This window comes from Terrapene carolina, unplaced genomic scaffold (genome assembly GCF_002925995.2).
Source record: "Terrapene carolina triunguis isolate 2854851 unplaced genomic scaffold, T_m_triunguis-2.0 Scaffold179, whole genome shotgun sequence".
Taxonomy (NCBI): domain Eukaryota; kingdom Metazoa; phylum Chordata; order Testudines; family Emydidae; genus Terrapene; species Terrapene triunguis.
In genome coordinates, this window is record NW_020664530.1 from 2,460,715 (window position 1) to 2,487,676 (window position 26,962).

The window sequence follows — 26,962 nt, forward strand, 5'->3', positions numbered from 1 at the left end:
ATTCACTCGGGGCCTGATGAGACTCTGTGGCTATTATGGATTCTCAGCACCTCTCCGGATCAGAACCTTACACTTATTTTGTATGCTACTGTGCCTGATTATTATGACTAGAGGTTACTTGGAATATTTGCCATCTCACTAAAAATGATGCATGCCCGCACATTTAGGTTTTAAGAACATTTTTGTCACCTACAATAGCTGATTCCATAGAATGTTGTTTCCTTCTGGGTCTGATACTGCAAAGTGAAGAGTGCCCCTGAACTCCCTTTGATTTCAATGAGGGAGGAGAAGTCCTCATCATCACCTTGCAGAATTGGGTCTCATATAAATATAATCAATGAGGGACTCAATTTGCAGGGCACTAAAGTAGTACAGGCAACATTTCTTGATAGCTAACAACCTCCTCTGAACTCTGACCTCTCAACAGGACTCTGGACATATAACTTCAACTGAGGGGCCAAAGAATAGGTATCATGATTAACACCTATTTTATGGTGAGTTTGAAAGCAAGCAGCAGGACCAGTAACTACCCAAAGGTTAAAACAGGAAATGTGATTCTTATGGAGCTGCCGATTGCTGAATACTTTTCTCATTCAATCCTTAAAGGACGATTTTTTAAAATTATTTTTTAAAGACCTAGTTGAAGCTGGCTCCAAGAATCAAAGTGGGCATGTGAACTTCCTCTCATTTATTCATCTATCAAGCTTGGTTTCAAGTTACATCATCATTAATATAATAATTTCTGTTATCACTTTAAAGTATGTTCTCAATAACTGTCTGATTCTGATAAAGGTAGTCAAGTCTACAACCTACATATGTTTATAATTAGCTTTTTTTTTTTTAAAGCCGAGTAATAGGTTAATAAGAAATATCAGATTACACTGAAAAGAGCTCCTGGGTCAAAAAGTAGACAAAACACATCAAACTGAAAATAAGTACTTGCCTGTCAGAAACTGAAGGAGCTTTTATACAATAACCGCATTGTTTGTAATGCAAACTAAAAAAAATAACATAAAAAAAATCATTTATTGCCACAACTGGACAGAACACAAACATTTTATTTACAATCACCAACAAAGCCCATAAAAACATCATTCGGAAATAAATACCGGCTGAATGCAAACATTTTCAAATCTATTGCAAGCAATAATGTCAAATATAGGTTTACTTTTTTATATTATTGTTCGCAGGTAATGGGAATTCACTGGATTTTGTTCACCAAAAATAAACTAAAAATAAAAAAACCCCACCAACATACTTATACAACAGACTCAATGAAAACATTCAAACTCCAAATAGTATGTGTGTGAGGGGACGGGGATTGGTTGTCAACATTTGTTTTTAAAGGAAGTGTTTTTTTAATGTTAAGCTCCATTTATTTGCAAAGCAGAACTTACTATCTAAGAGCCCAATCTACTAAAGTGATAAAGCAGACGCTTAACTTTAAGCATGCAAATAGTCCCACTGGAGCTACTTAGATGATTACAGTTAAGCACATGCTGGAGCGCTTGCTTGATTGCGGCTCAAAGCTACAGTGAAATTTTTCATAAGGATCAGAAGCCATTGACTCAGCCCCCTTCCTCCATGCAGATAGCCACTGCAGTCAAAGAGGCTCCACATATGTGCAAGGTTTCATGCAAGTGCAACAAGTTGAAGGAGCAGAACCTAACTGTGTGCATTTATTACACTTCAGTGAGGCAGATGCTTGGGTACTGTCTCAAATGCCCTAAAAACACCTAATGTTTAAAGCTTTCACATCAAGGAGGAAAAACGTATTTTTTTTTTTAAATCGGGTGATTATTTATTACCATAGTAGGCATCACGTGACCAGCAGAGGAGAAAGAAAGGTCTAGCAGGACAATGGTGTGAGCTGCTCTAACAAGCAGACTCCCTAGAAAGGGCACAAAAAATTCTAGTGATCTGTGCTCAAACCAGTTTATTAACTTTAGACCCCTCTCATGAAAGCTGCTCCCTACTTGACTTCAATGAGACTACTGTGTGTATGGAGCACTTCGCACGATCAGGGTCTAAATCAATACACAGATAAATGAACATTGCAGGGAACAGCTCCCTCACCTGTGTGCATCCAATGCCACAAAGGTATTATTGTGTTAGTAAAATGGTGGTGGTAGGGGTGCATTAGGGTAGCCAGGTGTCCTGATTTTACAGGGACAGTCCCTATATTAGGGGCTCTGCCTTATATAGGCACCTATTACCCCCCAGCCCCTGTCCCGATTTTTTGGATGGGAAGGGGCATATGGAAGCATGTCAGTGAAGCTTCATGACAGCATAAACGCTAGTAACATGGCAACTATGTGAAAGTGATATTCATTTGTTGTTGTTTATTATTAATACTTTGTATTTGTGGAGTTGATTCATTCTAAGGGTATTAAATCACAAATAAATGCAAGTTTTTTCATACTCTGACATTACAGTGATATATTCTCATTCATTCACAAAGTACTGTATAAAAAATCTCCATTAGCAAATTTCTTTTAAGGGTTTTGTTTTGTTTTGTTTTATTCTGGACACTATCCTAGCAGTAAATACAGCATTCATACAAAGAAGGAGGGAAAGGGCAGATTTGTAAAGAAGTGTACCATAGTAAGATGTGTGTGGTTTTAGTTAATATACACAAAATCAAAACCCAAAGAAGAGACCAAAGGCCTGCAAAAATTCATTCAAAACAAAACAAATACAGCAGTCCCATAAGACATCCAATAGTAGCAAACATGTTTTAAAATTATTACTAAACCATGATTTTTATTTTTGAGCATAGGCCTAAAAAAAGTTTTAATTTACTCCAGTACTTAGACCTTCCATGCAAGTTTCAGCCTGGAGCACATTTAATGGCGGACTTATAAAGCCCTGAAATTAGGGGTCTATGATGGAAATGCTGGCAGCCCCCGAACTAACACAGTGCTGGCAGTTTAGCACTATAGTACAGTTTGTGGTTAAATGACCGCAACGGGATTTGCTGTTGTTGTTCTAAGTAGCGTAATCATGGTAGTTCAGCATAAATGGCCAAAGTGCAAACTATGAGCCAAGCCTGTCAATGGGTCTGAGCCTATGTGAAATAATATGCACTTGGAATCATCACCAACAGGATCGGGCCCCAAATCTATCATCAAATAGTTCTCGATAACATGCATGTACCACAGAGACTCTTAAATAAAATAAAACAGAGTTTGCGTATCAGACAATAAAACACCTATTTTTTTTAAATGATTCCATACATCATATTTATTTAAACATAGTTACTACTATCAGGTGCACTGGACAGTTATTTTCTTTCAGGAACTGCAAAGAAATACTAAAAATAGAGTCTTCCTTGTTTCTCCTGCACAATTGTAAGCTCTGCGTAAAACCCATAAGAGCTTTCAACCTATTTATGACTCAATTGTAAATCTTTTAAAAGACAGTGGAGCCACTCAGAAAATGCCAGTTCACATAGCACCTCCTGGACAGCTGTCACTCAAGTATATGTTACTCGGCAAACTTTGCTAATTAATGTGTTATCCAGAAAGGAAAACACAGTTTTTAGATATATTTATGAGGTGATGGTATGACTGGCAGATGTTGATCTGTAATGGCCACATGCAGGGTCTTGTTTGGTAAACACACCAATGATTACTCAGTATATTTTTAAGCAGCCTTACCTTGTTTTAAAAAGCAGACAACTGTAAATCACAACCGTTCTATGTTCTATGTTATTTGGCCTTTTTTGTAAAAAGCCGCAATTCATAAACAGAAACTGAATGTTTGTGCAGCAAATGGTGTGTTATATCAGCTGGTGAAGTTCACTTAGCAATTCCAGTATTACAGAACAAAAGATGCAACAGGGAGCTTTCATGCTGCATTAATAAAATTTGTCTCCTGTTACCAAAATTCATTAACATGGCAGTCACATTTGCAGAGAGACAAAACTTTAGCAGACTGGAATTATAAACTGCAATATTTCTATATTCCTAAAGTTTTAGTATCATTACTTATTTCAGTATGTTATACTTGGACCATATAGACTACTCTAAGAGAAATATCTTAATGCCCTCGAGGAGTAAAGTTTACGTCCATCCATGGCCCAATCCTGTACTGTGGAAGAATTCTAGGGCTGGCTGTTTATTAGGGTAGGTCAGACACTCCTGCCCTGAATTTACTTACGATTGACTCAATTAAAAAGCGTACCTAACGGCTTAATCCTTAAACACTGAAGTCACAGGGAGCCTTGTCATTGACTTGACTAGATGTAGGGTGTGTCCTACAGCTGTGCAAATAACTGATATTTCAGTTTGCTGGCAGTTCCGAAGAAAGTCTAAACAAAATGTGGGTTTGGGTCAAGCAAAACATTTTGTGAGGAGGAAGCAGTAGTGGAGCTTCCCCTCCCCCTAACACCTAAAGCCTATAGCATAATGCTTAGGATGCTCACCTGGAAGGGGGGAGACCTGGCTTCAAGTCCCTGCTCCAGAGTGGGGGGATTCTATCCAAGGTCTCCCATCCCCCATGTGAGTGCCCTAGCCACTGGACAACTGGTTATAAGCAGGGCCGGCTCCAGGATTTTTTGCCGCCCCAAGCGGCGCAAAAAAAAAAAAAAAAGTCGTGAGCAGGAGTGAGGGACCATCGCCGAATTGCCGCCAAATAGCTGGACGTGCCGCCCCTCTCCGGAGTGGCCGCCCCAAGCGCCTGCTTGGCAAGCTGGTGCCTGGAGCCGGCCCTGGTTATAAGGGGAGGTACCACACTTACAACCTCCTCCTCCTCAGTTCTGTGAAAGCGGCCTAACTCCCCTTTAGACTGGAAAAAAAAATCAAAACTTTTTGTTTTGACATTTCTGAATTTTCTGAATTTTCAAAATGTTTCTGTTGACCTGAATCTGCATTCTTCAGGGAAAAAAAATATCAGAGTGTTTCACATAAGGGTACCAAGGGTGTACTGCATTAGTGTCTCACTGCAGAAAACATTCACAAAAAACACGGTTAATAATAATTCCTTATCCTTATATTTCTCCTCTGAGGATCTCAAAGTGCTTTAATTAATTAAGCCTCACAGAACCCATTTAAGATAGTTAACTACTAATATTCCCATTAACCAGGTATGTAAAATAAACAGAGAAAGGTTAAGTGTCTTGACCAAGGATCTCAGCAAGTCAGCGGCAGAACTGGGGATATTAAAAAATAAAAAAATTAAAAAATTAAAAAAATCCAGAAGTCCTGACTCCTAATCCTCTGATCCAAACATCAGACAACATTGTCAATCATAGCCCATGCGTGCCTACATTGAAGTTGAGTGCACACTATACAGGATTTGCATCAGGGCATTTAAGCATGCATATGTGTAAAAAACTGGGTCAATGTATAAAATCCTATTATTGAAAAGAATACAGTGGACCAGATCCTCAGCAGGTGTAAATCAGCATAAGTCTATTGACACCACTGGAGCTGTGCGGATTTACACAAGCTGAGGATCTGATCTAACATACTTTAAAAATTGTCAGGGTTGTTCCAGTAGTTAACAGGGAGATACTATGTTCTTATACAGGCAACTCCAGTCACTTGCCTTAGCTGGAGCTGGGCATGCTTTGAATCTAGTGATAGAACCACTGGGAAGGACGATGGGATATGTTCCCTCTAATGTTTAACTATCCTCCTGATCTTCCCCTCAGTACAGCTACAGAATTTGTGCATTTTTCACTTCAGGTCTCCACTATTCTCTTTGGGTGTGTGCACTTTTGTTAAACTCACTGAACAGTGAACCTTGCCTTTGACTGAAAGATCGTGGCCTTGATGCAAGGTGGAGGAGGGGGCACTCTGAGTTCTCCCAGGGATGCACAGAGATTCCGATACAGAAAAAAAGAACAGCCATTTTTTCTTCTGTAACAGTCACCAGATTGATTGCCTGAATTTCTTTGCTAAATGCAGAGCTTAATCTGCAGCAATCATAAACCATGGGGCCAAATTCTGTTGTCCTTCTTTGAACAAAATTTCCCTTGACTTCAATGGGAGTTTTGCTTTAGTAAGGACCAATGATTTTAGCTCTTGTAAATTAAACAAAGAAAGGGGTTGGGGGCGTGGAATGGCACAGAGTATGCAAAGTTGCAGAATGAGGTAATCCCTGGGGACAGTTGAGTAAACTCCTCCATTTTTGTAAATCTGCAACCTTTATAGTCACAACTTTGAAATGAATTCATTGGAGGTTCGCTTGAGATTTTGGCACCTGCCATTAAAGAACTTCAGGAACAGGGGACAAAATTTACAATAGACAAGTTTATTTGAAAAACAAGAGAGAAAAAACCCTGCCATTAATTTTGACAAGGCTACTTTTGTCTCTTTTGTAATAACTAATTATCTAACCAGTGGAAGAGATTTCCATGGTAAAATGCAAAGCATTTGCAATGCTTGCCAGGCTAATCAAGATGATTTCCAAAATGCCAAAACAGGAACTTCCTATAATAAATAACTTAGCAGATTTACATCTTAAATTAGAAAATTTGGAAGAAAAAGACTATGTCTGAAGCCAAAACAGGGTTTATTATATCCTATCCACTTTTTTCTCCTGTTTGCTTTCTTTAGTCTTTCCTGAGAACAACCACAGATCCAGGTGCAAATGCTCAATTCACAAGGAATGCAGTGAACATAAAATTACTGTAGGTTTCGCTGCTAGTAAATCCCTGCTGTTACTCACCATTGGAAGTTGTGCTGGAGGCAACAGCTTTCTCACTGACATCTGTTCGAGTGGAGCATTTCACTATGGAATTCTCAACTTTTTTCTTCTCGGTTGTGGCAGAGCTATGGGACTGGGCCTCCATGATGACTTCTCATTACTTCAGCTCTCCTCGCACGAATACCTGAATAAAACAATAGAGTCATAAACTTCAAATGCCATAAAAAGCTTAGTCAGAAACCTGCCACACTTCTCACCTGAAGAAGAGCCTGCAGCACAGCAGCATTAGCAATCCACAGGCCATTTCATGAAGCTCATCAAATCAGGTTTGCATGCATGAGTTCCTGAGGAATTTAAGGAAATGCTAACACCAGAGACAAGCACATTTGCTTTTAAACAGAATCAGCATCATGGTCTAGTCTGCTGCTTTGACAGGAAGGTCCACGTTTTTTAAAACCCTGTAAGAATTTTAATGGACTTGAAGGGGGGTGGGGGTGGAAAAGGCGGGATTTTTTTCCTTTGTCCTGAACAGCTTGGAAGCATGTAGCAGAATTGAGACAAACCATCATGTTACTGTAGAAGCCAAATTTTAATCTTCAGCATTCTCAATACCCCTAATATACAGCAACGAATTACCTCTCCTAGTCCATCTTGCCTTATTAATGTAAACAGCTCTCATTTTGTTTGTTTAAAAACGTAACTCAAACAAAAGCGTATTGGAACAACTCTCTGAAAACCACAGAGAAAGGCAAATGTGATTGCTAGTGACTGATAACGGGAACACTTTCTTGGCATGACAACCCTGAAAATGGAAAGCCATGCAAAAAGCATGTTTAGTTATTCTGCCTTTCACTGATTACTTTTACTGTCATCTGCACTGACTCATCGTTCAGTCATTTTATATCCATTGTATCGCTTCACCGTATTCCTAGAGTTTTCATGTTTGTGACATAAACCTAAGAAACCCAGAGGTTTCCAAGAGGGTAAAATTCTACATGCATCCACTTCAAGGTACCCTGACTACAGTGATCCTGGTCTGCAAGGAACATAGGTATTTCCAAGCTCTTGGCTGTAGCTTAGCTTGACACATGGCAGTCTATTAAAGTAAGCTTTATACAGGTAATCAATATTCAGCACATACGGTGTTTAGACCCAAAGAAGTACAGCACTGCTTATCAGTGCTGTAAGAACTAAAACTAGGACCCATGTTAAAAAAATATATAAATCAGCAAACTTGACTTTAAAAAAGGAGTTTTAGATGCTTCCTTTTGTGAGCAGGGTTACAATTATCATAGAAACATGGAGTTAGAAGGGGCGGCAAGGGTCATCTAGTCTAACCCCCACCAAGATGTCATCAAATAGATATTAAAAGAAAATAAATTGCATTATTCTAGGACTAGATTAGCTCAACTTTTAGCTGAAGTCAACTATGTTATAAGTAAACACCAAACTCTTCAACAAATCACAATGTAACCTATAAAGATATTTAATTACCCTTTTTTGCTACACCCCATGTTAACTGATTTCTGCAATTTTGACTGACGCGGTAAAAAATATAACAAATATGCACAAAGCAAAATTGCTGAACCATATAAATGCAGCGCTCTAGTTACCTTTTCCCTGCATTTAATGGGGCACTTTAGTTTAATAGTGCAATAAGATAATCCAAAAAACTCATTATTATAAAGTGGGCTCAACGAAAGGCCCAGGTACTAAAGTGAATCACTACTAAAGGGCGTATAGTGGCCCAGAGGACAAGGAACTGGCCTGGTAGTCAGAAGGCCTGGATTCCGTTCCCATCTCTGCCACTGATCCTGGGCAAGCCACTTCACCTCTCTATACCTCAGTTCTCCATCTGTAAAAGTGGGAACAATGATGCTGGCCCACCTTTGAAAAGTCTTTTGAGATCTGTGGCTGAAAGCGCTATATAAAGGCTGAATATTACTGTAATTCATAGAATGATTTCCTGTCTCACCCTGAGTAGGATTTCAGAAGGAGTGTCTGAATACAGGACTGGATGAGCTAAGGAGTAACACATAACTTGGTAAGCTCCGTTCCAACTCCAGCAGTGTACAAGTCCTCAGTAATAACTGATACCGCATTCCTTTCCGAGGCAGTTTGTGTGTCATTTAGGGGAGGGCCAATGAAAGCATAATTCCTGCAGGAGTCTTGCTATCCTGGGGGGAAAAGACTGTCCAGCAGCAAACCGCACAGTGGCTAAAGGAATCCATAGGATTTAGAGGCTACTCCCTGAAACCTTCCACTCTTGGGGGGGAAATCTGGTAGGAACTTCATAAATTTTAAACTTTCAGCATCTCTCAACACACTTTCCCGCCCTTTTCTCCTGTGTGCTTCTCTGTGGGAGGGCAGTCCATGGCTTTAGTCCATACCTATCATCTTATCTAGTCCAGCCCCCAACCAGTACAGGAGACAATCCTAATACATATATTTTTAGTGTTTTGTCCATCCGTGTGTTAAATTAATCAGTGGTCTCTGAGAAGGCTAATCTTCCACACAGTTTTCCCAAGGGATTTAGAAAGCTATAACTTTAGTCATCTCCATTATTTTTCCTCTATTTTGACTTTTAAGGGCCAAATCTTCTAGTCAAGCAACATTCCCACTAGCTTCAACGGGTTTGTTTGCCTGTGTGAGGACTAAGTTGGGACTGCAGAATCTGGCCCTTGATTTCTGACATCTTAGCCCACACACTCCCCCTCATGTGGCTAATCCATGTGAAAGGGAACAAATTAATTCAAGAACTCTTCACCACTGTCAAAGCTGTGGGGGCCACACATTCTGCCCCGCTGTCACAGAACCAACCAGGGGAGTGAACCAGCCACAGACAGAGCCAGAAAACGACACAGAGGCCATGTATCTGCAGTGGTTTCATCCCCCTCAACCACGAAGATCCCGAGACAGCTATGCGGTGGGATTCTTCTTCTTCACTAGTTTCCAGCCTCCTATCACAGCACGGCTGGGACAGTAGCTGCATTAACATTACCTTCTGAGTGCTAACTGTTCGGCTACCCAACTAAGGAGGTGGGGGAAAGGGGAAAGAGAGAGGGAGCCACAATTAATTGGCTATATGCAGCATTCGCTTGCCACATATTTTCCTGCAGAGTTTGTGGCTCAGAGTGGCTCCTGCTCCTTCTTTTGGCTACTTTTTTCACAGCCCATTAGACAGGTGAGGTTTTTTTTAACCTAGAGAGAAGTCTAGAGGCTAGAATCCCACGGTTTCCACCACAGTTTTCTCTGCAATTTTGCTCCCCTCTGTACCAAGCCATACCTGGTGCTACAGAGGCCCCTGGTTAGCAACTTACTATTTTAAAGTGCACTTATGGTCAGAAATTTGTAAAACTTGCAACTTGCTAATATAAATATCAGTTCGTTGTGCATGTGTAACAACAACAAACCCTGGTTGTCGGCAGGCAGGATCGAACCTGGGACCTCTGTGCATGAGCCTCTAGTCTACAGCATGAGGTAAAAGCCAACTGGCTGTTAAAATGAGTCTGCTCTACAGTCTTAGCTCTCTCTCTCTTTCTCTATGTGGTCTCAGTGCCATTAGATAGGCCAGAACACCACACCCAGGAGGTGTGTGGGTTACACATGCTCTCCGCCATATCTACTTAGGCTTTGTCTACACTAGCACTTTTGTCAGCAAAACTTTTGTCGGTCAGGGGTGTGGGAAAAAAAAACCCTGATCAACATAAGTTTTGTCGACAAAAGTGCCGTTGTGGACAGGGCTATGTCAGCAGGAGATGTAGGAATGTGTTGTTCCCGAATCGTATGCCCACGAGAACGGCAAACTGTTCCCTTGGTAACGAGGCAGGAATGACCTTGTCCTAGCGCCTATGTTTGGAAAACTTATTGGCAACAATGACATCATCTTTGCAGCTGGTGTCCACGCGCTCAAAAGATGGGTTTGTAATTTCATGCTCATGTATACTGCCTGCCTTCTGAATGGGCAAGAATGTAACCACTAAGAAGAGTTGTAAACAAAGTAAGGAGATAATAAAAACCCCAGGAAAAGTTTTCCTGGGAGGCTTTTTGCAGGAGGCTTGTAAAGCTCTCTGGCTACCAACAAACCTGGCGTTCTGTTTCCTTTCCTGCGTCGTCACCACAGGAGACACTCTCCCACCAACATAGCTACTGCCGCTCGTTGCGGGTGGTTTAATTATGCCAGAGGGAGAGATCTCTCCCACCAGCATACAGCGGCTACACAGGAGACAGTACAGCTGTGCCACTGTAAGGTCCGTAATGTAGACATAGCCTTAGTTTACACACTGAAGCCTATTTTTATTATTATCTGCATTGCAGAGGCAATCTCACTACGGATAAACAAATTCTGGCTCTTGAATCTAGGGCCTCCCCATCTTGTCACCCTCCTTCCCCTTCTACTCTGCCCCTGACACACACACACACGTTCCAGTGAAGTTAACAAGAGTTCTACTCGCATAGAGATTGCAGCATTAGACCCTCAGTTTTAAACTATGTTCTGATACTTTATCAAATGTGGTGATGTGCTTGGCAGAAACAATAGCCTGATTCTCATATAGCAGACTGAGTGTGCAAGGCTAACCATTAGAAAACTCACGTTTGGACATGTTTGCTGACATGGAAGCCATGAATGGAAAATAAATATGGAACCTCAAGATATCATTTTTACAGACTCACTCTTCTAACCACCGTTATATTATGGGTCTAATCTTGACTTCAGTAGGAGCTGCAGGCCCCCAACACTTTTAGATTCACTGTCCTCAAGCTCAGAGGTGATTTTTCCCCCTCTCAGAAACTGTAATGAAATATGGAAAGCGCAGTCTATTGGGGGAAAAAAAAAAACACATAATCAAAGGTCCGGGACAAAATAAAGTTTTATTTCCATGTTGATCACTGACAAAAAGGTTTTGAAAAACATCCAGGCTGAAGTACTTTGCACTTTCAAAATATTATGTGGTTTATTTATTTATTTATTTATTTATAGTGTCTACAACTCCCCATGCATTTGGCTCGGTGACTTCCTTTCCCCCGGCCTTGAGACATTACATACATATTTTGCAAAATTGAACTCTGCTTTCAAAACTTGGAAAGCTGTTTTTCGATGGCTCTCCTCTATCTGCATGTGCATATGAATGATGACTGCAACGAAGAGAAAATGCTATAATGTTATATGGCTAAAGCCTGAACTTTCATAGGTAAACAGAGGGATAAACATTCCTTCCTGAAAGCAAACATTCATGGCTTTTCCCCATTCAACCATGCTTGAACCTTTTGTACTTTTCCCGCAGGCCTGAACCCATTGCACAATTAATTCCAGACTCCCATTTTAAACCTAATCCCTCTCATACCAGCAACCTGTCTGCAGGTGTGTCTCTACTTTTTAAATCATAAATAGTATGATTCATCAATTTCGTATTAAATTGAAGAGATTTTAACAAGCAGCTGCCAATAATAAACTAATTAAAGGAAGAATACCATCACTTTTAATTTGAATGTCAACAAAATGGTAATAATACCTATTTCTTACAATAAAATTCACTAATAAGTAAGTTCAACTAATATAATTACCAATGTGTGTGTATTCACCATAGTAGTAAAAACAATCATATGCATATTGTGGGGGGGAAATCTCCCCACTTACACCAGTGCAACCTCACTGAAATCAACAGGGTTGAACCATTGCAAGAGAGGAGAATTTGGCCCTTCATAAGCATATTTACGGTAGTTTCATTTTCTTTTCAATCTTAACCTCTTTGCTCTTTCTCCTCTCTGAATCTCTGGTTTTAAGAGCCAGATCTTGCACACCTTTGCTCCTTCAAGTATCTTTTACTCATACAAGAAGTCTCACTGACTTCAATGGGACTACTTGCCTAAGTAAGGGATTACAGCATCCAGCCCCTAAATTGCTTATTGATTTGCATGTTAGTTTTATGTTTCCTCTATACTATAACCACTTGCTGCCTCCTTTTGTTTTCTTATTTGCTTTGTCCTTTAATGTATTGTCGCTTTTTTAATTCCTTTCCCGGTTTTATTTGATGCTGCTGTAGTTGTATTCAATTCATTAACAAGTGGTTTGCATCCACTGAGAAGAGCAGTCTGAAATAGCAGTGTCACAGCATTCATCATCATTACATCAGCAGTAGGGAAGTTCAGACTGATTGCTATCAGCATCCACAGTGCCCCAATCAATGTGCAAGCAAACATAGCATCTTTAGTTTTTCAGAAATTACTCTGGGTATTTGGGGTGTTCGAATGTACCACTTTGATCCACCCTACTGGAAGCAGTCTTTGGGGATACGATAAATCTCAAACAGCGAAACTGTGTGAAAGTGAAAAACACAAGGGGAGGCATGGAGAACAATCAGGAAATTACACAGTCTCTTTCAAGCATAAAGGACTCTTTATCAATTTTATCAGAACTGGTCACACTATTCCTTGGGAATATTCAAGAATAAGAAAATTCTGTCTTGTTCAGCTACATTCAAATGCAAAATTTCCATGAGAATTTTATGCTGTTATGTGAGCGCTATTTTACATTGATTTATACAAGCTTGATTCAGGTATGTTTTACTTCCAAAGCTCTCTTAAATTTTAGCATTGCTTCACATCAAACATGAATGCAAAGTCACACTCACACAGTTACGCTTGATAATTCCTCCCCCAAAATATAAATGATTCATGCATTTTATCAAACACACTTCAATTGTAAGATTAAGCTTTTGGTATACTTCACCTTCCATATAGGTGCAATAATTAATTCAGATACTATGAATTTCCAAAAATGTTAGATCATTTTATATCTTTTTAAGGCCTCATTAGTTTGGTTACGACTTCCAACTTCCATGAACGACCTGTGGGCCAAATTCTGATCTGATTTATATTCTGTGAAACCTCATTGGTCAGTATAGGGCTGCATCCAGTATAAGATGGGGCAAAATTTGGGCTCATATTCATTAAATACAGAAATATAATATAATTCTGGTGATATGTAACTGGAAAAATCTTACTCTTCACAACTCTTCATTTTCTCTTTAATTTTCATGCATGTTCTAAAACTGCCTCTCTTGAGAATTACATAGTCCTTATAAACCTGTGCTGAATTTTAAAAAATGTAAAAATAATGCTAGAATCAAATAGGAAAGTTTTGCTGTTTGAATTTGAAAAAAAATAAAGCTACACAGCAATGATTGTAATAGTACAACCTTTCCAAATTCATGCACCTGCTGTACTTTCCTATGTATTACTTCCCTTTGATTCCCACCCCGCCCCCTCCTCCATGTACAACTGAAGATTTTAAAACAACTCAACCTAAAGCCTGATTAATGATGATCTGATCTGTTCCTGATAGGCTAAATAGCTAGTGGCAACAATAATACAGGATCACAAACAACAAAGGCAATCAGCTAGGCAAAGCAGCACTATTATCAGCCCCATGATTAGGACCCTAAGTGAGAAATTATTCTATGGAGCACACTGAACTATTGAACAAGTGTAACTGATGCTTTCCTCTAGAGGAATTACATATATTTACATCTCCCAGGAGATAGATAGATAGATATAATTGTTTACATATCAATATTAGATATATATATGATATGTAAAAATTACTGCAAGTTTGTTAAAATATTTTAAAACATACAGCTCTTATAGAACCAAACAAGTTAACAGCAACACTTTATTCTGAAGAAATCCCTGACTTAGCTTTTCTCTGTTCCATTTCTCTTGTAATAATATATAAGTACATTATGTGTACTTCTGTTACTGGGGTTTAGGAAGCTGTTAGGTAAAATTCCAATTAAATATTTATCCTATTACCAGAGATTAAACTCTCTGTCAAAATAAAATAGCTTTCCACAGAAAAAAAACTGTGGAAGATCTGATTCTTGTTTTCTTGCCCAGGCAGAGCTCTGCTGAGCGGGAGCTTTGCCTGAGTAAGAACTGCAGAATGTGGTTCTAACTGTCCATTGTCTGACTAACAGCCCTATCTTCTGTCCCTTATTCACATAAGGAGCTCTCACTAAGCTAAATGAGGACAACTCACATGAGTAAGGACTGCATAATCAGGCCTTCCATCACATTATAGCAGTTTTAAATAATGTGGGGCGGTATGCATCTTTGGGGGGTATATATATTCGTAACCCATTCAATATCCAGTTGTCTTAAAGCTATGCAACTAAACTTATAAAAGGAAAAGCAGCTCCATGAACTCCATGTCTAACAGAACACTATTTGAATTATAGAGACTTTGGATTCCTCTTTTTGCTCTATTCTAACTTCTGGCCTACTTGTATAAAATCCAGGCTAGATAGAACAGAAGCACTATTTATTTTTAAAATAGAATATGAATCCATAAATGTTATTTATAAACACAGAAATAAATTCCTTTTTTCAAGTCTCTACTTTAGTAAGTGATTTTTTTTTACAGGGTGACATACTAGCTATTAACAACATAGACTTGTTCATTTAAAACTGTGATATCGCCTGAAGGGTCAGAATAATCTGTGCTATTGCCTAATGTATTATAATCCTATGTCCTTATGTTTAAAACTCTTAAACAGAAAAACAATCTTAGGCAAAGTAGTTGTAGTCTTAAAAGAATTAGCATAGAAAAAAATCTCAGTTCTTGGTGTTTATACAATAGGTTTCATTCAAATAATTGGCTATGTTTTAAATTTCTCTTCTAAAACTATACATAGTTTTTGCCTATGCCCTTTATGAACCAAACTAATAAATCTAAAATCATAAGAAACCCTTAAATATCAGCAATGTAATTTCCTTCTGCAAAGCAGGGGTTCTATAAAATCTGATCTTGGTCACTCATAATGTGGATTTGAAAGGATGAGAATATGCCACAGAGGAAGACAATCAGCAACTCTTGCTGTGTTGATAACAAGCCCTATGACTTCCTCTGCTGATACTGTTATTAGCACTGAAAACACTTGTGGTGAGGATATGGTGTGGTTTTTCCCTCTTCTCTTGCCCTTTCTCCAGAACAGGATGGTAAAACAAATTACAAACACCTGTAATGGATGTGCTTTGTGTCATGGTATATTTAGTTCATCAAACAAAAGGTCACTGCAACTACAACTACCACAGAAAAATGCAGAGATATTCTTATTAGAGCACTAGCGCTACATGTGAATTCCAGTAGCATGATCATTTTCTTCAGACTTATTGTTTTTGATCATCAATCCCAATAAATGAAGTTTCCTTAGAATCCAAACTAGATCTATATATCAATGTCAATCTATAGAGCAACTGAGCTCAATGAAGAATATATTTAACATACATCAGCCCAGACAACACATACATAATGCCACTATTGCTTAGGATGCATCTTCTGTTTCCAACTTAAGGATATACAAATCACAGAAGAAAAGCCTGTACGCCACATTTTACAATTAGCATTTTTAAACAAAATTAAAGAACTCAAGCAAAATCATTTTGGAAGTCCACTATTCTAATCACCAATTTCCAATTCCTGCAATTCTGCTTATCTACTCAACATACGTTAATGTTAAGGATGACTTGATCCAGAAAGCAGGATTTCACATTCTTACCCAACACAGATGTTTTAACCTTACCAGTAAAGAGCTAGGAAAGCTACAGGCATCCAAGAAGAATTTAAAGTGTAAAATGTAGTTTATAAAACTTTATCTTCAGCTTTTAAACTTTGTTTTAGGTTTTACACCTGTCTCACTGTAGCAGTAAAACAGTATCAGGATTCCTTGCAGTTTCTGCAACCTCACAAAACTGCAACAGGACAATTCTACCTTGCTGCAATATAAATTACCTTTCAGTCCACTTAGGCTGTACACACAATATAATCACAGAATTCTACTGCTGTCTTATTTTCCAAGAAAAACCATCCATAGAGATTCATGGTTCAAAGTGCCAAGCCACACCACACCAAGCCACATGTCCTATTAGTTAAGATCTTTAGTGCTAGAATTTCATTTTAATATACACAGTTCAGAACAGCAGACATTGTACTGAAGTGACATTGGTTTAATCTGTGTTTCTGACTATTCAGTTTCAGGTATTCATACATCTTATTTAATGAAGGCTTCATTCTTTAGGCAGCTGGATGAGGTATTTTTACACCCAGTTGATTTTTCCTGACATTACCAGATTTGTACATAAGAGAAAACATGGTTCTAGACCAAAACCATCCAAATATACTTTGTTCTAATTCATCACAAGGGTAATTTGATCCTTCAGTCCTAATCCAAATAACAGGTACTCAACCTAAAAAAGATGTAAGTATTTTGGACTCAGTTAAGATAAGAGGCCACGCGGGGGGGGGGGGGAACCAATCCATGTTAACAAAAACAAAATAACTACAACTATAGTGGAAATTTCAAATACTATAATCATGAAATAAAATCTGATAATGTGTTCTGCACATAATCTGTGCTGATACTCAGGAACTGTGTAGTCAAGAATAACAAGGTGTACTCTATCCCAATTAATTAGTTTCTTTTTAAAGTATAAACAAACTATTAGGCAACAGTAAAATCAATTGATTAGGATTTAGATTTTTTTAAAAAAAGAGACACAGCAGCTCTTCAGATCAAAACCAATTTAATGTACTTTCAGTTTAATGCAGGTACAATTTATACACTGCATGCCACAACAAAACCACAGTATGATGCCAACACAGTCTTTAAGAAAGTTTTCCCCTAAATCTCTACAGAAAGCAGCCTTAAAAGAAAGCAGGGATTAGAGTGAGCTAGAAGGTAGGGAGGGGACTTACCTCAAACCCAGCCAAGCGGAAATCAGAGCAGTAATTCTACAAATCGGCAGAGTACACTTTTAGAGCTATAATGGTGTGAAGAAGTGCTGGGCAGCATTGCCTGAAGGCAGCACTAATACACTGATGACTAATGACGGGGCCACGCAGACAATGAATTTGGGGGTTGAAAACCAACAGAAACCGTGCAGTACCTTGACAAATGGGCTTTCACAATTTCATTCACTGAATAACCTTTAAACACAAAATTGGCTCAAGTTCTCTTGGGAATAACATGACACATGTTGTTGGACAATGATATAAGTATTTTCCTTTTTAATTAAGACTATTACACCAAATACATAAACATGATTATACTGAATGAAATATAGGTGTTAACTATTTACCAGCTAGAGGAGAAGTTAGGACACAGAATTTAAAGTACTTTCCTGAGGCCCAGCAGTCCCCAATATCAAACTACATAAATGTCTGCAATTCACCCTCTGCGGAAAATATTTACTTTTTGTTAAAATTTTGCTGGAACGAGGTGAGGAAACACCTCTTAAAGATGCATTACAGCAGTCTATCAATCAATCAGTAACAAGATGCTCAAAAATGATGTAGTAAAAGATACACTTGGAATTACAACTGAAAAAGTCTAATTTTAAAGACACTACTCAAAGTCAAGCCATCATAAAACAAATCAAGCTCCATGTATGCTTTGCAGCCTTGGGTAATCATAAACACATTAAAACAACAGTATCACTCTTTAAAGGGGCTTTTTTTCAGTGTCACTTGACTTTCAATCTGAAAACAACAATTTTGGCTATTTTTACAGACAGAATGAAATATCTAAAGTGTCTCTAAATTAACAAGCACCACTTACTCCAGACAGCATTGCCTTTAGCAGCTCCTAAAAACTTCAGAAAAGGATCTTTAAACAGGAAGCTTAGTGAGCTCATAAAACTGTTGTTGGAGCCAGGAACACATAGCATATTTAATCTGCAAACTGTGAGAGTCTACAATGATTTCAGCAAGATCTGAGGCATGCCCTCAAGGTTTGCTGGGATCTGGGATTAGGGAGTTGATAAGAACCTCTACTGCCCATGGACATGTTTTTCTTCTGCAGTTAAACACAAATGCATAGAGACGTTTGACTGCTGCTTGGCGTTACTGCTCAAGTTATATAAAAGCTTTGCAGCTCCTTTTGCTGTCAATATATCAAAGTTAAAAAAAATCATCAAAGTGTGAAATTTCATTTAAAGTCTGTGCCAGTCTACAACTCTATTTCACAGACCTATCAAATAAAAGTAAAGATGAAAAATACACTGAAAGTACTTGAAAAGTTTTCAGCAGCCATGCCCTATTTTTGTTTATTCTGTCTCATTTTATTTGATTTTAAATTATAACAAATCAATGCACAAATAAAAATTACAAAATCTAAGGCAGTGGCAGTGGGGGGGGGGGGGTAGGGTGTCTATAAAACCTGTAGTTGAAAGTCAATTTAAAGTCATTATTAGAGCTGAACCTTTTGTTGAATAAAAAGCTTCCTCTATAGCCATTTTAGCATTTTAATTACCTAGCTGCAAGTTGGCAGAAAATTTCTTGACTCTTCCAAAACAATCAGAATGACTACAAAATATGAGTGCTAGCAAAACTAAAGCCTTCTTCAAAGTATTCTTTAGCTAGGGATTTACAACAATTGCATAAAGAAGAAAAGTCTGACTTTTAAGATAATCTACTATAGTCTAAAAGCATTAACATTCCATTACTAAGGTTTTCCTAAAGATTTCATGACTCACTGATTCACTTTTCCTTCAAGTCTTCTTTTTCTTAGTACATTACAGTCTCCATATAGTTACGTGCATGCAACCTTGATCATTAAACTGCTTCCTTTCATAATTCCCTCCTCCTCCCCCCAATGGATCTTGCTTTAATAAGCATCAGATACCTTATTTACTGGGAAAAGATTACTAACTTTTCAAGAACACTTTGCAACCAAACAGATTTCACTTCTTACTTGAATTCAAACAGTCAGGATCAAACCAGCTGCTGGGTGCAGGGGGAAATAGTTTTACCAAAAATAAGAGAGAAAGTGTAATTCAAACTTTCCAAAGTTAGCATACAATTGATAACTGAAAAGCAATTTTATTAAGTAACTTACAAAAGGAAATAAATTCTACTAACAATTTTAATGGAGGAGTCTTAATATTTTAGTTTATATACCAGCTAATCCAAAATAAAAATAATTAAGAAATTAAACATGGAATGTTTATAACACAACTACAAAATACCTCATTTTCATTTCAAAATATACCTTCAGATATGAACTTTACATGCACTGCTAAATGTTGTGTTGGCTAATACATACATTTCAAGCACAAAATAGGAGTCAACTCATTAAGGAAAATACAGGTAATTCTTTGTTTTGTGCTACTTGGGCAGGAAAATGCTTTGGAAAACAGAATGCCATACTGAAAGCCATGTGCAAGAAATGCACAGATATACTTCCTTTACTCTTGTTTTTTTTTTTTTTTAAAGAACTATATACACTAAAACAATGCCTTTTCCCCACACATTAGATTTCTCAACCACATGATCTTTAGTGTAAAAGAAATGATCTTCCGCTTGTCTCACAGATAATGTTATTTAATGTTTGCTTTAAATTTGAGTGTAGACTAGCCAACTAAATGTATTATGTACTAGCTTGTTAAACCCAAAATTTCATTATATAAACCAATTCTGAGCATCCTTCATACAGTTTACATTGTTAAATTCATTCACCATTACTTTTAATATAATCCCTCAACTGAAATCCTGTGGTATATTCAGAACTATTTTTACATTTTAATGTTACTCTTCTTTGAAAACATAGCATTTTTCTCCCTTCAAAATAATCTTGACATATGTAATTAAGAAACTGTCAGATCATTATTAATTTTTAATAAAGGACCTAAATGAAATAATTATAGGAATCAATCAGTGAGGTACCTTTCAAAATTACAATGCAATTGCACAAATATTCAAAATACTTAAGGCCCATTCTTGTGGATCTCAGTTCATAATCTCCCAAAATACCAAACCATAAAGAGTTGTATAACACAAAGAAATTTAGTGATTTCTAAGTATTAAAGAGACTTAAATGGTTCCCAGATAGATACATATATCAGGCATGTAGAGACACACAGTGAGAGACTCTGGCGCCCTTTTAAAAAGATTTGTTAATTTAATTAGCCACATATTTCAAAGGCTTTGAACCATTTTTATATTGGAGTTCTTCTGTGATCCAACGTAAAGGAAGTTAAATAAGCATGATGAAACTTCAAAATAAAAATATGCTTTATTAACCCTTGAAAATAAAGTGTGGTGCGTGGTATGCACTGCTAGCTAGCACTCCTCTGGTTAATTTGACTTTAAACATTATATACCAAGTGGACAACCATCCATACCTTTGACTAAAAAGGCTCTTTTACTTAGAGATCCATACAGTCCATCATGTCAAACAGAAGTGGCAGCTGGAAAATGTGGAACAGCTGGCAAAGAGCTGAGAGAAAATGTTTTACATAAATATATCTACATATAAACTGGCAGAAGGCCACAAACACTACCCAAAGGACTGGCTCAAAACTATACACCAGAGGGTTAAAAAAATGGAGGGGCGGTGTGGAGGGGATTCCTTTTACCTTTTCTTTTCACGTGGTGCCAGGACTAGGAAGCTGCACATTTAGAGGTGTGTGTTTATATCATCTAGGTTGGAAGAAGAGCAACTGTGCAAACAACCTAAGTTTACAGGCTAATTAAAACAACCGCATATCCACTTTCCTAAAATGCTTTAAAGTTATTTGATGGAAGAACATGCAGAGGTCCTAATACGGATTGGTTTGTGGCAAATCATATGCGTTCTCCTTCTTCTCCATTCCTCCACCCCCCCAAAAAAGCCGAGAAAGTAACTGTCGGGAGTGATTCATACTCAGTCCCTCCCCGCTGCAATATTTTTCTCCATACATTGCGAGGGGAGAAGGAAGGGGGAAATTGTAGAGGGTGTATAGATCCCAGCAGTTTGGTGTATGCAGCTTTCCAAGTTCCAAAGGCAGCACCTCACAACAACAAAATCATAAAGAGAAGCCACAACTTTCACTTTTCCTCTGTTATGAACGAGACGCCTTCCCCCATCCCACTCCCAAACTGTTCCCCTGAAACTCCTACAGATTAATCAAAACAGAGTAATAGGAAACGAACCTCCGTCTCCTCTTCTCTCCCCAAAACTAACACACGCAGCTGAGTCCTTCCACCTATCCAGACAGCACAGGGTGTTTGCTACAGCAACAAAGTTTCAGCCAAAGAAACTGGCATGAAAATAACAAGCAGTTTCTTTGGGGGGAAAGCAGCTGCTGCATGCAAATCTGTAGTTCAACTGTGGGACATTAAGCCTCAAAATCCTTTCGGAGTGCAGTAGGGCAGGCAGAGTGAGAGAGAGAGAAAATAGTTACATATTATTGTATAATTTGGGGGGGTTTTTGGCTTTCAGTTAAGGACAGTTTGACAGCCATTTTTTGGTTAGATTTCGGATAGTCTCCCGCTCCCCACTCTTCCAAGTTAAAAAAGAGAGAGAGGGAGAGGAAGAGACAGAGAGAGAGAGAGCTCTGAAATGAAAATAAAGTGCCCCAAACCTCTGGCTTCTTGCAACCATTGTGCAGAGCCCATTAAACAAAGAGGAACTTCTTGCAAAACTCAGTACACGTACCTGCTGCTGCTGCTGCTGCTTCTGTCAAGCCCCCCAAACTTCCCATAGAAAAGGTAGGGCTGCTGTATCTCACACGCACAGTGCATGCAGTGGGGATCTCTCTCTCTCTCCTCTTTTGCAGAGCTTAACAGGACCGACCCCAAAGGATGAAAGCGGGCATTTTGCTTCTGTTTGGGGGGGGGGGGGAGGATGGATTGAGAGAGAAGAGGCCGGGCGGTGTGTGTGTATTGGTTGTTGTTTTATTCCTGCCCTCCTCCCTCAAAGCGAGAGAGACAGAAAGAGAGAAGCCCTCTCCGTTTGTGTGCGCGCGGATCCGACATCAGTTTCAGTGATCTTGTAATCTGATCCCTTCTGACTCACCCGCACTGACTGACATTTCTGATTTGGTTCAACAAAGGGGGGGGGGGGGGGGAGAGAAATCTACCAGACTGTATCAAAAAACTTGCATCGGAAGGGCTCCCCCTCCCCTCTAACCAACCCATATAAATTGCATTGTAGCCCCCCACCCCTTTTTTTAAGTCCACCAAAGGAGAGAAATAAAAACACTCTGCTCCGATACTCACGTGTTGGAAAAGTTGTCCCTTTCGCCTTCCTCCCTCTCTGTCTCTCCTTTCCTCCTCCTCCTTCTTCTCCTAGTCCAAGTTTTACAGATGTTGCAGGACTCCTCTCCGCCACCACCCCCTCCTCCCCTTCTCTCTTTCAATACTCCACTCTTAGTCCAGAGGAGGGGGAAAGAGCTTCAGGGAAGGGCACATTGCTGGTTCAACCCCCCTGCAGTGCGGATAGAGAGGGGCACTAAACTTTCTGGAGTGAGGAAAGATCTTCCCCCTCCCTTACTTTTGTCTGACTCCCTTCTTTGGATTTGCCCGGTGGAAGTGCTACAAACGTGAGGGTCACCCGCTCCCCTCCTCCTGTACACTGGGGAATGTAGGACTATTTCGGTGAGGAGGAGGGAAGTCAGACCGAAGTCAGAAGAAGAGAAGGCGTGTGGGAGGGGGTGTGCCCCTGGGTGCTGTTCAGTGCCTGGGAGTGAGGGAGAATGAGGAGCTGGGACCAGCAGAAACACGCGCTCTCAATCTGATGTCCCCTCTTCCCCACACTTCTCCTCTCTTGTCCTTCCCCCCCCCCTCCCCCCAGCTTCAGCTCAGACACCAGGAGGCCACGCCCATAGCTGGGAGGGATGGGGTGGGGGGAATCTGTTGCCTTCACCCTCCCCTTCCTTCCCTCTGGTATCAGTTTTTCTCTCTTTTTCATCTTCCTCTCTTCCTTCTGTCCTGCTTTCTGCTTCCCTTCCCATCCTCAGTCTCTGCCCAGCTACACTTGTTCTCCTTTCCTGCTCCTCCTTTTTTATCCTGCCCTCATACTCTGGTTCATTTTACCCTCTGCTTCTCTCCCACTATCTTCAAACTTCCTCAGTACCGCCAGCCCCCATCATTCAAAAATCATGAGTCAAGACCCATAAAAGCATGAGGTTTTTTTTAAAAACAATGTATTTGAAGTGTTCTATTTATTTACCTTCTGGTTTTTGCCCCCTCAGGGTTCACATTCTCAGGTTCAGCACTGCACCCACATGGGCTGGAAACTTACTTTTTCAATTAAAGCTCAAAGTCTCATGAAATCACATGACTCCAGGACCTGGGGCTGTAAGAAAAAAAAACACCAAGGATCAGAAGAATTGGAAATATTATTATACTGCCTTCCTTCTCCAGTATTGAGCCTCTTCTCCATTTAAAAACCTGCCTTTGAATTTTTTATCCCTCTTTTCTTTATCTTTTCTCCCCCAGACTAGGACTACAATGGTAAACCTTTAACATGGAGAATTACTTCTGCGTTCTGTCAAAATTCCCATTGTTTTGCTCTCTAGCCCCCATTGTTCCCCCTGGGGTTCTACAGGCATTAACAACGCACCCTGGGGCTGTGTTTTTAGGTTCCACAGGTACTTGGAACTCAGCTGAGGGTGTCAGTTATGGTGCCAAAAGAATACAAGATTGTCCCTTCTCATGTTTCAGCCATTCAAGAATCAAAATACTATGCCAAGACCAGCTCTTGTGTTATTTTGGCTCCATACATGGGTCTCTTTGGCACTAAAATAGCCTGAGAAGAGCTAATATAAATGAACACAGTCACACCCACCCACCCATATCACATCATTCTCCAATCAGATCAAAAGTTCGGCCCCTTCAGAAAGGAGTGGGTATATGCATTAAAGTACATTCCAATATATACCTAATCGTGTCAATCATGACATATACCCAATGGTGTAGCCCAATACCAAACCTTTGATATGCACCTTTTTGTCATGATCTGATTACCAGGGGAGCCAGGGTCTTGACTTAGACCCTGAATCAGCAAGATGCTTAAGCACATAACAAACTGTAAGCACCCACGTACTCCCACTGAAGTCAATGTTAGTTACAGTTAGGCATATGCTTAAGTACCTTCCTGAATTGGGAATTTAAATGAGAGCAAGATCAGGCTTTAATGCTTTTAAGGCCCTCACTATTGCAAGTCTTGTGAAATTTCATATTTTTCTTAAAGCCCCAGATGCCTGAATCAAAAGATTGCATGAGAATCTCATCTTTTTTTTTAATATTAAGTTCATTAACATCTTCATGACTACAGAGAAAAGCCTGAAAATGTGAAGCACCTGTATCCTAAAGATTTAAAAAACAGAAGACAAAAAGAATCCAACATTCATTATTTTTTTTTTAAAAATCCATGATTTTGGAGACCTGATCCATTATTTTTGAACACTTGGGGATGGCAATATTGTTTGAATTTTCCTACAGTTTGTATTATTTTCATGAACATACTGACTTGATGGAGATGGTGTATCTGTGGATTGTTAACTATTAATTTTTCACAGCAATTAGAGATCCATGATACCCTTGCTCACAGTGAGTACCCTCTTATTTCACACACAGGTCCACTGACCAGTATAGGACTAACGGTGGAGTAAGGATGTAAGATTCTGGTCTTATTAATGTTTCTACTAGTCATGAGTTATTTGTTGTGATTTGGGAGAAAGTTAGTTGCCACATGACAATACAATGGTAATGTGAAATATGACAGGGGTAGGAAAAGTGGCTAGAAGCCTATTTTATTCACTCTTTTCTTCTTTCTTATATTTTTTGGATTTTTTTATAGTTTAAAAATGACCACAGTCAGCTTAATCTCCAGTAAATTAAAAATAATTAAAAGTCCTTTCAGGTACTACATTGATCCTTCAACTTCCCATGCCATTTTTTCATGTTCTTATAATCACATTTTCCTTTTAAAATGTTTTTCTCTCCCCTTTTGCTGCATGAAATATCCTCAGAAGCCAAAGGGGAAACTGACTTCTTATATACAAAGTACTATTAAATAAAGAGAGAAACTAATGAGAAAAATGTTGTTTATCTAATCTCTTTCAGGTCTAGTAATCTGAGATGTTAGTGGTAACAATAGGCAGTAAAAATATTCAGACAGAAGTGTGATTTTAAGTTGAGGGTGTCCAGTGCTTAATTTGTACTGAAAGAGATGCCGGGGCTCAAGAAATTTTTTTACATTCATAACTGCCAAGTATAGAGGTATTGGGGATCAGCCCTGGTACAAATTAAGCACTGAGAGTGTCCCTTTAAATCAAAGCTCCTCTTGTGAGCAATAGTTGACTTTGAACTAGTGGGACTCCTCTTTCCTGTGAATTTGAACATTTTCTCATGCTACAAAATAATATTTCATCTTTTACTATTCTCACCCACACTGGGTATTTTCAAAGCATATCTTTCAGCCTCCAACCTCCCCCACAAAATCACCAGTGCTCCCTCATCTCCCCCCCAAAAAATTAAGACAGTTAAGAAATTTAAAAACTTAAAAGGAATCAGAGTGTTTTCACTTCTGCTTATGGGAAAAGAGACTTCTGATACATCTTTGAGCCTTGAAAATCTTGAGGGAAGAGGAGAAACAAAGAAACAACCAGGCTTTCTGCCTTTGCCAGTCTGAATGGGTCAGACTGAGCAAAAAAAGAAAAAAAAATATATGAAGGAGAAGGGGTGACATTTGCCATTTGAAATGTATTGTAAATGTTTCAACACCTTGACAATGAAACACATAACAGAAGCTTAGAACATCCAAGGCCCTCCAGCTAAACAAAATGAAAATGGGCAGATTTGTTTAAGGAGGTTCCCTCCTGAAGATTTGTCATGTCTGTTTTAGAGAATTCACACTTTAAAGAAGAGTGGCAAGGTAAAAATATTATGTTAACAAGAAATCATTACTATGGGGTTGCATTGCCCCATTGATAAAACTCACACTGGGAGATTCACCTATATGATTCCTTTGGGAGCAGGTGTTGCCCCTTGCAGAATAGGCCACTGGCTCAACCCCAACCTCCACCTCTCTACCATCCACTATGTCAACCGCTCCTTGGTAAAGTATGACTCCATTAGAACTCAGGGCTGCCAAATATCGTGTTTCGTGCGACACTCAAACATTCATTCCTGCATCACAGCTGCCTTCCTTCTTGCTGCTCCCCCTGTTGGATCAAGGCAGGAAACAGCAGCCAAGAAAAGCAAGCAGTGCAGCAGGGACAGCTCAATATGAGGCTCAATTGTAGGCTCCCCTTTCCCCACACATCCAGCTGCACCAAACTCCCCTTCCCACCCACACCCCACTCCAAACCCTGCAAATACCCAAACCCAGGAATACCATGGTCCGAAGGACCCTCTAACTTTCAGAAGTCCCCCACCTGCCACCCCAAGCAATCCAAGCACCTCTAAACCATCCAGGGGTTCCCTGCACCCCCCTTCCCATCAGCAGTGCCTAATCCCCAGCAATTCCAACAGCACTGTAATCGT

The 26,962-nt window shown here is 39.2% G+C and overlaps 1 protein-coding gene across 1 annotated transcript in view; it reads right to left on the reverse strand.

The window, feature by feature from the left end:
- Positions 1-22,195, reverse strand: part of LOC112113485 (transcriptional activator GLI3) — a 251,295-nt gene extending 229,100 nt beyond the window's left edge. The window contains exons 1-2 of the mRNA XM_024209776.2: positions 22,128-22,195; positions 6,676-6,838 (exon numbers count right to left, since the gene is read on the reverse strand). Of these exons, the coding sequence (XP_024065544.1) occupies positions 6,676-6,799 (124 nt within the window). The 5' untranslated portion in view covers positions 6,800-6,838; positions 22,128-22,195. The remainder of the gene's footprint in view (positions 1-6,675; positions 6,839-22,127) is intronic.
- Between the last annotated feature and the right edge of the window lie 4,767 nt (positions 22,196-26,962).